This window comes from Furipterus horrens, unplaced genomic scaffold (assembly GCF_987537825.1).
Source record: "Furipterus horrens unplaced genomic scaffold, mFurHor1.1.pri manual_scaffold_1, whole genome shotgun sequence".
Classification (NCBI taxonomy): Eukaryota; Metazoa; Chordata; class Mammalia; order Chiroptera; family Furipteridae; genus Furipterus; species Furipterus horrens.
This window is the reverse complement of record NW_028327171.1, coordinates 4,362,813-4,377,851: the sequence shown is the minus strand read 5'-3', so window position 1 is coordinate 4,377,851 and position 15,039 is coordinate 4,362,813. Positions and strand designations below refer to the sequence as shown.

The 15,039-nt window shown below is 51.7% G+C and overlaps 1 protein-coding gene across 1 annotated transcript in view; it reads right to left on the bottom strand.

Annotated features, from left to right (window-relative positions):
- The window catches only part of SIM2 (SIM bHLH transcription factor 2), a 37,065-nt gene that overhangs the window by 10,911 nt on the left and 11,115 nt on the right, over positions 1–15,039 (bottom strand). Inside the window, exons 3-6 of the mRNA XM_090288826.1 lie at positions 13,917–14,006; positions 7,263–7,371; positions 4,617–4,702; positions 2,365–2,564 (exon numbers count right to left, since the gene is read on the bottom strand). Coding sequence (XP_090144952.1) covers positions 2,365–2,564; positions 4,617–4,702; positions 7,263–7,371; positions 13,917–14,006 — 485 coding nt within the window. The remainder of the gene's footprint in view (positions 1–2,364; positions 2,565–4,616; positions 4,703–7,262; positions 7,372–13,916; positions 14,007–15,039) is intronic.

The window sequence follows — 15,039 nt, the reverse complement described above, 5'->3', positions numbered from 1 at the left end:
CGGCCCTGCCGGCCCAGACCTGAAACATTAGCTGTAACTGAACCGGGGAAACCTGACCTCACTTTCGTTCCCGAACTCACTCTCCTTTCTGTGGGTCTCTGCGCAGCACGGGTCGTAAATCTCCGAGAGCCTCCTGCTGCCCTGCGCTCGCTATTTGGTTACGCACTTGCATGGTGTTCCTCCGGGGCAGGAAGGAGCCGGCTCGAGGCTGTGGGAGGGAACGTGCCCAGGCCAGAGCCTCTCGGGGCTCTGGGGACTTGTCCAGGGGCCACCTAGAACTTCAGGCCCTGCCGGAGTCCCACTCTGTGTGGCAGGAAAACTGAGACGTCTGCTTCCCCCACAGAAAACCAGGCATCTCTCCGGTGTGGGATGAAAGAAGCTTCCCAGACCCTTTGGACGAGAAGTTTCAGAACAATGGCCCCGAACGTGTAAATGAATCAGAAACACATGTATTAAGTTTCTCATCAAAGTACACATGGCTTTAAAAAATTAAAGGGGAGGGGAAGGGTCTGGCATCGCGCCCTCCTGATTTTTTCCGACCCTCTAGTGTCTGAAGACCTGTCAGAGGGATTTGCCAAACCCCAAACATCGCTCGGTTCCCCCATCCGCAGCAAAAGCACCAGCTACAGTTTCAAAGTGAAATACCGCAAACCCCCCACGAACCAAAGTCCAGGTTATGCGGAGTTCAGCTGTGTCTGGGACTGTGCTGGGTGGGGGGCCCCTGCCAGTGACCCGGGGCTGCCGGGCTTCCGGCCAGGCCCTCCCGGGGCTCCTGGGTTTGGATGTCAGAGCTGCCACCTCCTGCCCTGCTTGGACATTGTTCTGACCCCTGCTCTGGGCCCAGCCAGCCCCTCTGTCCCGCACCCTGAAGTCCAGGGTGGGTGTGAAGAGTTCCCCAGCGCATTTCTGGCCCCTCCACAAGCACCTTCTAGACGAAGGCCAACCGGGAGCCTGGAAAAAGCCCCCAGGCTTTGCGGGAAGCTGGCTGGTACTCAGCGGGAGGAACCATAGTCTTCTGGGGAGATAGGAAGTCTTTCTCTCCTAATCCCTCAGGGAGGGACGCTGGTGTCCCAGAAAGCCCACGTCTGAGGCTGCACCTCCCCGGCCTCCCCTCGAGCTCTGTGCACCCTCTTCTGTGAAGCCCTCCCGCTGCCCCCCAAATGCAGAGCAGAGGGGTCGCACAACTCAGAAGACCTGAAATCTCTCCTCTGGGGAGACCCTCCCTTTCCTCTTGTAAAGAAGTCACCAGGCCTAATCTCTAACCCGGTGGATTTGTTTTTCTTCAATAAATGGTTAAAATGACCAACTTTGTGTTATGTATGTTTTACCCCAAAGAAGTGAATAAAATCAATAAGTCCTTAGCTTCAGGATATACAGAACACAAATAGCTATGGATATAGACGAGACCGATGAGAGCGACAGGCAGACAGATCTCCTTTCTCTGGGCAAACGCAGCCACGCCCTCCTGAGCTGGGGCTCTGACCACTCACTCTCGTCTGTACAGCGGGGGAAGCTTCTAAGAGGCCAAGAGGCAAAGGGACTCACGTTGCTGCTATATCAGGCTTTTTACTTTTACAAACGGGTCACATCTGCTACCGAACTGCCCCGGGGTAGCAGGGTGGGTGGGGCAGGGCTGTTTTAGTTATTTATTTGTTTATCTATCTATCGGCCTGGAGACTCAGAGGCCGCAGCCTGCCCTGGGGACGGCCAAGGCCTCCAATGCAGACAGACGTCCCCTCCAGAGGAGGCTGGCCCGGACCTGGGTCACATCTGTCAGTGGTTCTTCCTCACTCATGCTCCCTGCTGTCTCTGAAGACGGTCACAAGTTGGAGGGAATTCCCACACAGGAGAGGAAAGGACAGTTGGGAGAGACAGCTCTGGGGATAGTGCCCTCAGCCTCGCAGACAGTACCTGTCGAGCATGTGGTCACAGCTCCGCCCCACCCCACCCAGGGGAGGCCACCTGTCTGCTCCCAGCCTCGGCCCTGCGGCGGCTGTCATGGCTGAAATGGCTTCGCACAACATGCACGGCTCAGTGCAGAAACCCGTTTGCTTTAAAGTCCTCCCGCCCTGACTGGACCCCCAACACGGTGCGCCATCAGCGGGGGCCGCCTGGGGCCCCCAACACACCCCTCCAGCTCACACTCCGACGAGGTGATGAAACTGTCCCCATGATTTTTAAAGCACCTGGACGCGGAAGAAGCCGGCTACGCCTGAGCGGAAGGCTGACGTTCCTCCGGGCCCTGACCTGACATCATGGTCCCTCCTCAGTTCACCTTCACAGCACGCCTTACCCCTTGGCGCGGGGCGGGTTCAGAGGGCAGCGTTCGGGGGCCCCTTCCCAGCAGCCGTGGGCACCGCTCACCTGGAGTCCAGGAAGATGAGCTTCAGGTCGAGGCTGGCCCTGAACATGAACATGTTGCTGTGCAGCTTGATCTCGGTGATGGCGCTGGGTGGCAGCGACTGGCCCACGGCCACCAGCCCCACGATCTGGTAGCAGGAGTCGTACAGGGACATGTCCAGCATATACTGCCGGATCTTCAGGTAGCCACTGCAATGGATGACCTGGGGGGACAGAGGGCAGGGTCAGCCCCCCACCGGCGCCCGCTCCGCCCGGCTGGGGGCATGCTGGTCCGCCCCCTCCCCCCCCACCCCGCCAGGTGCTGGCCTCTCCCCCTGCCCAGCCTCTACTGAGCTGCGTGGCCAAACGCCAACTCACTGCGAAGGAGAAACAAAGCTCTTCTTCTTTTTTAAGAAACAACATCGTGATAAAATATAAGGGTTGCCTTCCCTAATGGACTGTGTTCAGGAAACTCCGCAAGTGAAGTCTCTCTAACATACAACAGATTTCAACACAATTAACCCATGGCCAGGTTTCAATGCGTTGGCACAGCAGAGGCGTTTGGGGGAGCAGACCGTTGGCCCTATAATGTTCACTTCAGCAGCTATCACGCTTCTCTCCCAATGGGACTGGATTTGACACCTGTTAACATGACAGTGACATCGCTTCACAGGCTTTATCGCTCCGGTAAATTCAGAACTTTCAGTAGAACTAAAAAAAGCTTCGTTTCAAACATATTTTTATTTTACTTTATTTATAATTCAAGGTGTTAGCCTCTTGTAATAAGCAAAAGCCAGAGCAAGTATACAGAAACCCTCGTAATGGTTACAGCCAAAAACCACACAAGAGAAAACGCTCAGTGTTCCAAGTACGACACAGAAACGTCCGCGCAGCCATGAGCCTCGGCTCTGGAAGCATCTGCACACGGTACAGCCAGCAAAGCTCGCGAGGAGCCCAGTCACCCCCTAACAGCCGCGATGGGAGCCCTTTCCAAACGCCTTCCTCCAGGGTTCCTGAATGCAGGCACGGTCTCTACTGCTGGAGCGAATCTTCAAATCCTTCTAGTCTATTCTCCCATTTAACTGACGAGGAAATGGAGGGCAAGACGGGGTGAGTTTTGCTTAAGATTCGACAGTTAAGAAGCAGCAGAAATGATTCAAGACTCAAGCGTCCAGGAGAATGTCTATGGGTGCAGGACGGTGCCGGGGATCCCCCCGCCCTGGGCCAAACAGCTGAGAGTCCGGGACAGCCAACAAGAAATGTACCCTCCAAACTATAAAACGAAGTGAGGTCAAGTCAGAGACAAGTGCTCCGTGTGGGGCTCCAAGGAGGGGCCGAGAAGACTCCCAGGATGCAGAAGGGCTGGGAAGGGGCGTTCCCGAAAGAGCACCAAGTTACCAAGTGACAAGACTGCTCCTCTCTCTCACCCGGCCCTCCCTCCTTTTCTCCCACATACACAGTCCTGCAAAAACGCCACTATCTGCCTCCAGCTCCGGAGAGGGGTGCCGCTCAGACACCCCCTAAGCCGCCCTTCTTTCTGGGAGCAGCTCACTGATGCAGAGACTCAGTATTGCCCACGGGCTCTCTAGGTGAGCTACTCCTGGACCCCGGAGTCGGCCAGGACAAGTGGCCGCGCCTGGCAGAGAAGCCGGCCAGCGAGGCACGGGGGCTGGGCTCAGAGGCCAGCGCGGCCCCGCCCTGCCTGCCTGCCCTTGTGCTCCTCAGCTGGTGTCCTTGGTCCGAGCCCGGGGCCAATCACACTCCTCACACTCCCTCGCAGGGCCGCTGTGACTGTCAGGTTATCGAACTGGACTACGACGATGCTGCAGACTAAATCTCTCCTTTGCCCTCAGAATGGGCCGTATTATCACTGCCGCGCACAGCACCGTCCTGATCTCTGGAAGTGGCCATTCTGATGAGAGCGACATTTCAGCGCTCTGAACTCCCATTGCGTCCCGGAACCCTGCCCTGAAACACGGACTCCCCGTGAAGCCGAGGGCAGCTGCTCCCGTCAGACGGCCCTGCGTGTGCAGCAGAAGGTGCAGCTGCCAGGGTCAAGTTCTGCCCTTAGCCACGCGTGTTCCTGGTCACAGGCCCAATACCCTCCTAAGACGCTGGCTCGCACAGCTGCCTGGTGAGCCGCGTCACCAGAAAGTCCTGCGTTAGGCGGTATGAAAGGTTTGGGTCCCCCGCCTCCCTGTCTGTGGGTGTTCATGGGTGCGAAGCGACATACACAGCAGCGAAGGCCCCCCACGTCCCCCGCCGGCTCCCCGTACCTTGTATCCGCTGCACGTCAGGCCTGCGTTCCTTTTCGCCAGGACACACTTCATTCGGAGGAAGAACGACCGCTCGATCTCGTACTCTGAAAGCAGGAGCCGGGTCAGCGCGGCCACTGTCCCACCGCGGCCCCGGCTGCAGCCCAGCAAGCCCAGCGGACCTTCGGGGCCAGAACAGGCCGCCGGCCTCACCCCCGCAGTCCAGAGCCGGGCCCAGAGGGCCTCACCTGTGGCCGGGACCCGGGCGGCGTGGGGAGACCGGCCTGGTCCCCCGTGACTCCCACAGGCTGCAGAGGAGGGCAGCCCGAAACAAGTCCAGAGCAGGAACTTGGGGACCGCCAGCCTGGGGTCCCCGTGAGGACTGTAGGTGCAGTGGCCCCCGTGTGGCGGCCACAGAGAGGCCTGGTGTCTGGAGAAGCACCTTGGCCAGCCCCACGCCGGGACCTGAGCCTGTGAGGGGCGCCCAGGAGCAGCTGACTCCCCTCGGGGTGGCGCACAGCGAGGACACGTCCCGAGGGCAGAGGGAGCCCGCACCCACCCCTCCTGCCAGCCTGCCCGTGGTGCCGGGGCTGCCCCGCACTGTAGAGTGGGGGACAGGACCCCCAGACCCTCTGGGCCAGATCGAAGCATCGGCCCTTGGGGACAGCCCTGTCACTGTTACTGGCTGGGCACAGCCTGCCGTCAGCGCCTCGCCCACAGGCCTCTGCCCTCACCGAGGCAAAAGTGAACGGGGCCCCGAAGGAGACCCCTCCCGCTACGGCGAGGGCCCTGCTCTCTGAGGCAGGAGTGCCGGCCTGCCCGTGGCTCTGGGTGAGGGTGAGGTCACTCCGCTCAGAATAAACAGCCCCCAGGCGGTGGTTAATAAATTAATTTTTAAAGAAAGGTTACCACTGGGAATGGAGTGCAGCCCTCCGCCCTCCCCGAGGGCCGCCCGGTGCAGGCGAGGGGTTCACTGGAGAGCCTCTCCCCTGCAGGTAGAGAGGCTGCCATATTTACCCACAGCCCTCTGCAGTGGGGGGACACGGGGCACAAGCTTCCCTTTACACGGCGCGTGTCGGCCCCATTTCCGGACACGCGCACCCAGGCGGACACTGCTTCGCCCAATAGCCGACACGTTCTGGGAGAGTCCCATTTCTCACACAATGACCGTAAAACAACGGGGCCAGTTCAGACACACAAAACCAACCGCAGGGACGTTGGGGGACGACTGAGCACGTGGAGACCACACTCCCTGCGCACTCGGTGGCTGTGGACGGGAGTGCGGGAGAACCCGCCCCTCCTAGACCTTTGGGCCTCCCCCCACGTACTGTCTCCAGCTCAGCCCTGGACCCACGGAAACTGGGGGGGACAGGGCTCGTGTTGTTCCCAAGAGTCGTTAGCTGTCATTTTCAAAACGTGTTTTAAAAAGCTAGGCCATGGAAGGGGGACGAAACCAGGGCTGGTGGAGAAAGCCCACTCCCCCGCGACGGACACACGTAACTTTTGGAACGAGGATGACACAGTGTTCTGGGAATTCTCTAAGACCTCTGCCGTCTTTGTCCAGCTTTGAGCGACCCCACCGTGAAAGAATGAGGCTCCAGTGTGATGCTCTCTCCTGGCCCCGTCCCATTAGAAATTACTTCTGCAGACTCGCATCCCACCAGGGAATTTCAGCCAGGTTGGGATGCCACCGCCCAAAGCCCTCCAGAGACCCCTGGTCAGCATGCTGGGGGGTCTCCCTGGCCAGTCCGAGGGAGTTACAAGAGCGGGGCCCCCAGGATCAGTTCTTCTGTGTCTCCCATACACACATGGCGACTGTCATCTAAGGAGTCACCTGGACCGTCGCGCATGTGGGTGCTGACACAGAGCTCAGCACAGCAGGGACCCCATCACTGCGTGAGAGATGGCAGTGGGACTGTCAGGAGGAGGACCGCGTCCCCAGGTGGAGCCAGGCCAGAGGGGTGGACCTGCCTCCCTGCAGCCCGCGCCTCTGAGCAGCCCTGTGCCGCGACCAGACCTACCAAGCCCCACGCAGACTAACATCTTTAAGTGTGTGGAATAAAATGTATGAGATTACAAATGGATGTATGACAAACGTATGGAAAACAGTTGTTAAACTGGGCATTAAAGCGAGTGATGATGTGCTAGTGAACATGCTGCCTTATTAACACATTAAATAACGAGACCCAGGAGCAGGGCCTCAGGACTCCGGGAACTTCCAGGGCACGGAGGCACAAGTGAGAGCGCACTGCTTTCTCTCTGCCACCTAAGGACACAGGTGATACTAAGCATTCACTAGTGGAGGAAAAATGTGATTTTCTCCATCCAATTTCGCCAACCACAGTTCTAGCCTCAGACCCTTCGGTGAAGAAGCCCAGGTCTAGACCTGTGTGGCCCGGACTCCAAAGCAAGGGCACATTAGGGGAGCAGCCTGGGACCACTTCCTTTATCTCCTGCCCAGCACCCACCACGGCCTCTAGCACCTGATGGGCCATCAGTGGTGTCGCTTTGAAGGACAGAGGCATAAGGGCCAACCCCACTTGGTGGGCACGGTGGGTCTGCTGGAGGCCCTGGCTGGGCAGCATGGGAAGCAAAACCTTGTGGTCCCATCCAAGAGTACCACCTGGTTTTCACTCTGGTTTCTTTCTGTCTGGAGGGAACAAGTACCTTGGAGTAGGTGGTGGTGGAGAGGCTGGTGGGCCGCAAGGACAGCTGTCATCTCGTCATGGTCGGACGGATGGATGTACTCGTAGATACTATTGCCCGTCAGCTCCACCTGCCGCAGGAGGGAAGGCGGGGTCAGAATCCTCACCAGGACTGCGGTGGGGGGCGGGGGGGGGGGGATGACACTGTGTCACAGGTATGCACCTGCCAGGGACAGAGACACTTGTCTTTTCCCAAATGTCTCCCACACTTTCCAGGAGGCCTGAGAGGTTTGAGCTGAAAGCCAAGAGTCCTGAGCAGGAGTGACTGGCAAGTGCGTGACCCTGAGGGCCTGGCCAGCATCCTTCACATGGGAGACAACTCCAGAGAGGCCGGCGTCCATGCTCTGTGCTGCCCGAGGGGGCTGCCCAGCTGCTGACCGACTGCCTGCCCCGAGCGATGCCCTCAGAGGCTGGGAGGCAGGAGCCACGGGCCCTCTGCACTGGAGGAGGACGTGAACCCCAAAAGGCCTCTCCTCCCGGCAGCGTCACCCTTCGGGCTCTGCCAGAGAAACCTGTCTCTGAACTTCCTGGTCCACGGTGACTGTGCTAACCCCACGGCTCCCGCCCATGGGTGTGGCGGGGCGGCCCGCCCCGGAGAGCGGCGTGACCCTGGGTTCAGATAGCGCCCACTTCCAGACACACCCCACAGAGCACAGACGCCTGGAGCCATGTCCACACTGGACAGTCCCCTGCTTTGCAGGGTCAGGGGCTCCAGGAAAACACCATCATTGGGGTCTTCATTCAACTCCTGACCCTGAGACATTTTCTGTCCTCCCAAACCCAAGTGCCACGACAGGGATGACAAAGAGCCTGAAGACCCGGTCCCTGCACCCACCATGAGATGGGCAGTGGCCACCCCCCCAGAGCAGCCTTCTGAGTGGAGGTGGGTGTATCCTCTGCTGGAGAGGAAGACAGTGGTCCCCAGTGTGGGCCAGGGGCCTCCCATGGGAGTGATGGCACTTCCACCACTGCCAGGAGGAGCCCCAAAAGCTCAGTGTGGGGGCAAGTTCACAGTGCACGGGACGCCGCCCCAGGGGGGCAGAGACCCTCGGCTGGTGTGCGGAACTCCTTCTGAGCCCTGTTCCAAGCGACGAGGGCGCGCTGAGCGGGCGCCGACTGGCGATTTCTAAGTGTGCCGTGCCGCGCCTGCTCCCAGAGCCTCCCGCCCTCAGTCCGAGCAGAGAGGACACGATCTCCCGCGACGGGCAGCCCGGACCGTGCCACGTCATGCCACCAGCCACCTGGCCAGCGGGGTTCGTGGAAAGCGTCTCCACCACCCAGAATCGGTACCGAGGCCACGGGGGCTCCACTTGGGACCCAGGGGCCACAGAGGTGAAGTTGGTCATCCCACTGCCATGAGCCAGGCCTTCTACTTCGTTAAGAAGTGTGAATTGCCTTTCTCTTCGGAAGGAATTACGTCCCTGGCCTGCTGGGTGAGCGGGTCCCCGAAGCGGTGTTCACAGTCCTGCTTCTTCCATTCCTCCTGGAATGTTTCTTCCCAATACTGTGCCATCGGAGCCTCCGGGGAGCCTCACAGGACCGCTCCCGTCCACCTCCCCCACCTGGCTCTGTCCTAAGACAGACAGCCACTTCATGATTGCATGACAATGTAAGTCATAAAAATGAAACGCTCTTCTTTCAAGTCATTCCTGTTAGTCCTGACACTTAAATCAACCGGTCAGGCCAGCCCTTGGGCCGGCACAGGGTCCTTCTCCTGGGGGCAGCCGTCCGGATGTCCAGTGGGGATGGGCCAGGCAAATGAATAAGGGAGTTCCTCTTTAAATCGATTCCCAACTTCCATGACTTATTTTTAGAATGAAAAAAATATATAACAAATAGATTTTTTTTTTTTAAATATTGGCCTATCATTTCTCTCTTCCCTTTGTTTTTAGAAGGAAGAAAATAATCATTTTGGTTGGCTTCACGGTCTTGTTTAGAGAAAAGTTAACCGGTGTCTCTCTAGAGAAACAGCTTTGATACTTGCAAAGAGGCCTGCATCTGTGCGGAGAGGGCTTTCACGACTGTTTTAGTCCCCAAGTGGCTTCATCTGTTTCCAGAGATCTTTTCTCGCCCTTGGCGTTTGGAGAAGGAGAAGAGCAAAGGCCCGTGAGTAAAAGGCTGGATTTTCTGACTATTCGGGCTGTTCTAAAACTCGAAAGAAAGCTGTGGAGGAGGTAGAACAGTCTTCAAGTAACGGAAATGTTTTTAAAGAACAAATTATAGAATGATAAAAGCACGCGGCCTTGATGCCAAATTACAGTTGACACGGTGTTTCCTGTATTTACATATCTATTCATGCTTGTGAATGCTGAAAGAAATGTGACTACCTCAAAAAAAAAAAAAAAAAAAAAAAAATCATGGTCGTCGCTATAAAACTCTCCAGGTCTCATACATCAGCCTTTATTAAAACAGACCCTCCATGTGATACTCTAGCATTGGTAAAACCCTGGTAACTACCAAATGAATTGCTTTCCTACTAAGAGCTTTTTTATGTTTTGCTGAATAGCTTTCCTTCCTGCCAAGAAAACTACAAGGATAAATACAGCACTAAATGGCTACATTCTGGGTCAGAAGGGGAAAGTCCCCCCCGAGCTCAGAAAACGCACATTGCTCTGCTCTTGGGTGTTTTGCTGACTATGGTAAATTAAGCATTTTCAATAAGATGGTTTGGGTTTCAGGGTTCGAGTTATGTCAACAAACATAAAACGCTATCCTTTCTCTTTATTTCAAAAGTGAAAGGATTAGGTCTTATGGCCCCAAACAACGCCCTGGCTATTTTTACGGCTGTGCTTCCGGCTGCAATCTCAAATATTCCATTTCCTTCCCGTGTCCCGCGAACAGCTATTTCATATATATGTCGATATTTGTTTGAAAGGGTGTATTAGTTACCTAGATGGTATATACTGGGTGCAACCCTGGCAAGGAAATTTAAACCACATGAATACTTAAAAATGTTTGAGGGCATACACAGCAGGGAGACAAAGCTCTTTTTCCTTCTTCAAATCTAAGTTCATTATATGAACTAAGAAAACATGGAATTAAACCATTTAATAAACCTGCATGAATAAAGAGTGTTTCCCCAACTCCACCTCTTCTGAATGAATGATTATGTATTATATGTGTGTATCCACCAAGCAGAATTTTCAAGCCAGAAGCCTGATTCTATTTCTCAACACTTTGATTGTGGGCTGAACAGAGAACCTGCCTTTTGTGGTTGTCTCTGTCATTTTTAGTATGAAAATTTAACAGCAAGGATTGCTCTGTTCACTCATTTAAAAGTAAAAACAAACTTTAAAACTCTCCACATGAAGTAGATCCCTTATTACAAACTTTTTTAAAAGTTTAATACAATGCTTTGGCTTGAGATGGGATTACATATAACACAATTGATTTTACACCCTCAAATAGATCACTCTGATGGTTATTTAGGTAATTCGGATTAAAAAAAAAAAAAAAAAAGACATCACTTTGCTATGAATTTTCACACGATTTTGGCAAACCAAAGAAGGGGTTTATGCTCCCTGAGAGCTGCTAACGTAGAGTTTAACCCTGGATTAATGTGAAAGATGTCATTATTTAATGAGATAATGTCATTTAGAGTAATTGAAGTTCCTGGAACACAGAAGGTCACTGTGTAAATAGAAGCTATTACTACTGTCCCCGTTCATCAGGAAACTTGTTTAAAGGTTATTATTCTTAGACTACTGAGTACAATGTTATTAACTTTTTTATCTCTGGTGATTTTTAAAAAAATCTTCAAGTCTATTTTAATAAGGTTTTCACGTCTGATATAGTTGCCTTTTTCCTTTTGACAAAATAATCTCAGGGCAAAAACACTTTATAAAAAGAGAAGTTGAGTGTTTGACAGCCTCTTCAAGACTTTATTTTACTATTTAAGTGAAAAAGACAGAAAAAAACACACATTGTGATTCTGCCTAGATTTCCTCCTGCAGAGCTGATCTTGAACAGGAGACAAATTTGAGGGGAAATGTTTGTTGTCGCTTATTTAAACAGTTCCCAGCGAAACACTCCCCAGACGCTGGGCTTACTTCTGCGTTCAAGTGTTTCTGTCCCTGCAGACTGATACAAAAGACAGTCTTGCCAAGAGATCAGAAAAGAAACAATCAGCTGTCCTGCCCAGTGTGATGTATCTTTTTGTTGTTGTTGTTAATTGCCACTTCTCCTGAAACATGCAGACAAAAGGCGTCTCTAAGGTCCTTGGAAAGTGGTAGCAGATAACACCCTCCCCTCTCAAAACTAGGATACAAAATTTCATTTCTGCATTTTAACCAAAAGTAAATGCAATTTTATCTGTGATTCTGTTTAGATGGCCTTTTGCGGAGGTAACGGTGAACATTACCTCCGCAAAAGGCCACCTCTCCAATATTTTGGCCAATTTTAATTAAAGAGAAAAATGACAGAAAGAGAGAGAGAGTGAGCTGGGGGTGCTAGCCTGACTGGACTGGCACGAGCTGGTCTGTGCACGGGGCCTCCCCCACACCAGGACATCCCAAGGGGCTAGGAGCCCTGTGTGTGCCCACCAAAGGGTACGATCTGAAGGGAGTTTTGTGCTATTTGAAGTAGGATACTGATGAAGGGATGATGATGCCTGGCTTTTGTGTGGCTCCCGATAGCTTACACGTCACATACGACAGGCGCTTTGGTTTGTTTCTTACCACAATCCTGAAAGAGGGGTATACTGGGAATTATTTTCTTATGTTATCATTCCGGGAGGCTAAGTACCTGTCCTATCAGACAACAAAAAACAAGTAACTGAGTGCATTTCACTCTTTGCTTTGACTGCTAGGAAGCTCAGCTCTAAATTTAATATTCCACAACAGTAACTTTACCTATTCTAAAATATGTTTGGCCAATCTTTTTTTTTTTTTTAATGTATTTATTTTTAGAGAGAGGAGAAGGGAGGAGAAGAAACATCAATTGATGGCTGCAACCCAGGCATCTGCCCTGACCAGGAATCAAACCGGTGACCCTTTGCCTTGCGGCACAATGCTCAACCCACTGAGCCACACCGGTCAAGGCCTGGCCAGTCGTTTAAAAAATATGTGAAATGTTTGTCTTGTTTGTGACATTATTATGTGATTAATCAAAGGTTTTATAAATTGTGATTGGAAAAGTTAAGTAATCTGATTAAGGTCTATCAACCACAAACCAAGCCAGCAGTAGAAACCTGGATGAGCACAACTGAAGAGTCTTGAATAATTCTAAATAACACAAGGTAAAAATTGAGAGAATAATAACTTTGCAAAATATAACAAATAGCCAATGTCATGTTCCATTTTACAAGTACATTACTGCTGTAAGTCACATAGGTATAAGAGCCAAGCCTTAGCAAATCTTATCTGGGAGACCCGGTTTCATGAAGAAGAGAAGAGGAAGAGAAAAGAAAGCACCAAACAATTTTAGCGTAAGATTCACTTTAAAGGACTTTGCGTAAGAAACCCGCAGGCACAGGGGCGAGGACACACGCGCGCACTGGAAGCGAAGGCTGCGATCCAATGACAAGTTTTAAAAAAACCGTAGAGGCAGAAAAGGAAAGGAATACACCAGATGCTCATTTCCAAACCGGTAATTTTGTTTTTCAATGAGAAAACCCAAACCACTTCAGCTGGCATGTTTTATTCTGGCTTAAATGCCCTAAGAGGCTGGTGCATACAGCCTATTCACGGGCCCCCTGGGGGCCCGCTTCCTGTGTCTAATTAATCCTGGTGTGATGAAAAGGAGCACCCTGATCACTCACAATGTAAAGAAACATTTAGTCCCAATATGTATAAAAATGTGACCTTTAGAACCGTGTGCCACACCCGTTAAATCAGAAATGGCGATGGCGACCATCAGTCAGACTCCCCCCACCCGGAGACCCACGGCCCCCGGCCCCCTCCCCGCCTGCAGCCCCGGTCTCCACCAAACCCTCAGCTGGGCCCGGATACAGAAAGCTGAGTGCAATTCTTTCCTCGAGGGGATGAGCTCCCTCTTAGAAACGGTTCCAGAAAAATCAGTCATATTTATATGTCCTAAAGAAACCAGGACCTTGGCTGTGCAGAACAGTAGTAAACTGAGTTTTATGAGTTTCTATCACAAGCATATAAAATGCTTTGCTGAAACGACCACTGAGCTGGAAAAACTCAGGAAAAATTACCCTGAATTCCATGTGAACACACATAAATCTGCCCCCCTTTCTCTCCCCAAAGCACATTCTGCATAAAATCCACGTTTGCCATCAGCTTTCCTCTCAAGGCAACTCCCAAGACCACGTGCAGGGCCATCAAGTGTGGCCAGAAAAGTCTTTCTTTGTGAAGCTCTTGTTAGGGACAGAGAATCTTACGGTAGAGAGAGTCCCCGGGCTATTGAAGGAACCTCAGAGCAAGGCCAGCTGTTGCAGAGACACACTGGTCATTAACCCCCAAGGAAAAAGAAAGTAAAGAAGGGAAACGTGACACAGAGAAGCAAAGCCTTAGAAGAGGATGTCACAAATTTGGGTCCTGCTCCTGCACAAAAGCAGATGCGTGAACACGCTCCTCTTTGAGCTGGGGGAGGCGGCAAGACCCGCCACCACTTCATATTTAGGCTGCACATAAAATTATTAGGCACCACCTACCTGGGACAGGCCTAAATGGACGGAGGCTGTCTCTGATATATACATGATCTTGCCATCGGATGCCACCACAAAAACAAATCCATCCAAAGTCTGGAAAAGAAAGAGCGTCAGGGTAAGAGATGATAGACATTTGTGTCAACTCTGATCATTGTACTCCTGCTGCGGGGGGGAGAGGGTTGTATAAAATATTATCACCAACACAAATTTGTCAAATGCAAAAAAAAAAAAGAAAAAAAAAAAAAAACAGAAAAAGAAAACCAGAGCCGGAGGCTGTAAGGATTGTAAGTTACACCACTCACCAGGCTTTCTAATGCTTTTAAAGCACTGTAAAAACAGTCTTCCATGCACATCACAAAAATCATGCAAAACATTTGAGAATTCCTATCATACCCGGTTTAAATGTAGTAGCTTTATTGTTTGGGGTTATTTTAGCACTTAGCACAAATCCGGAGTTCTATGGCACTTAGGGGACAGTCTACCACTATACAGACCACTTTATGTCATAATTGGCAGTGTTTATACCACTAGGACATATGCTTTATTTGCCACATTTTTCCTGTTACCCCTAAGTACCGTTTGAATAATAAATTCCAAACACTACCACTCCCCAGAAAAGAAAATACCAGGTTATTTGAACAGACTATGTCTACAGAATTAATTATTTCGAATAACCTTTGCAAAATTCAAGGAGAAAGAGTATCAATTTCTGAAAAATTAAAACCACCTACATGATATTCTGATTTGCTGAAGTTGGCAAGCCCTCAAAACAATGAAGTCAAATCATAGGAGGTAATTAAAACAAATAAAAAGGTACTGAATATATTTATGTGGGGCAAGGATAAAAAGACTAAATTATTTTTGAAAAAGGAAACTGCACTTTATTTATCCATTCATATTTTAGATCCAGAACCAATGAAAAGCAATAAAATTGGGAAAAGATCTATACAACCCCACAATGCTGCCCCCATAAAAAATATTCCAAATTAATTTCTGGCCACAAATTCTATTTTTACAGCATGTAATTGAAACCAGATTACCTTTGGTTTTTGTAAATCCGCCCCCCTCTTTGGAGGGGGGTCTGAAAAGAACGGAGCAGAAATGAAACATGAAAGCTGTCTTGCAT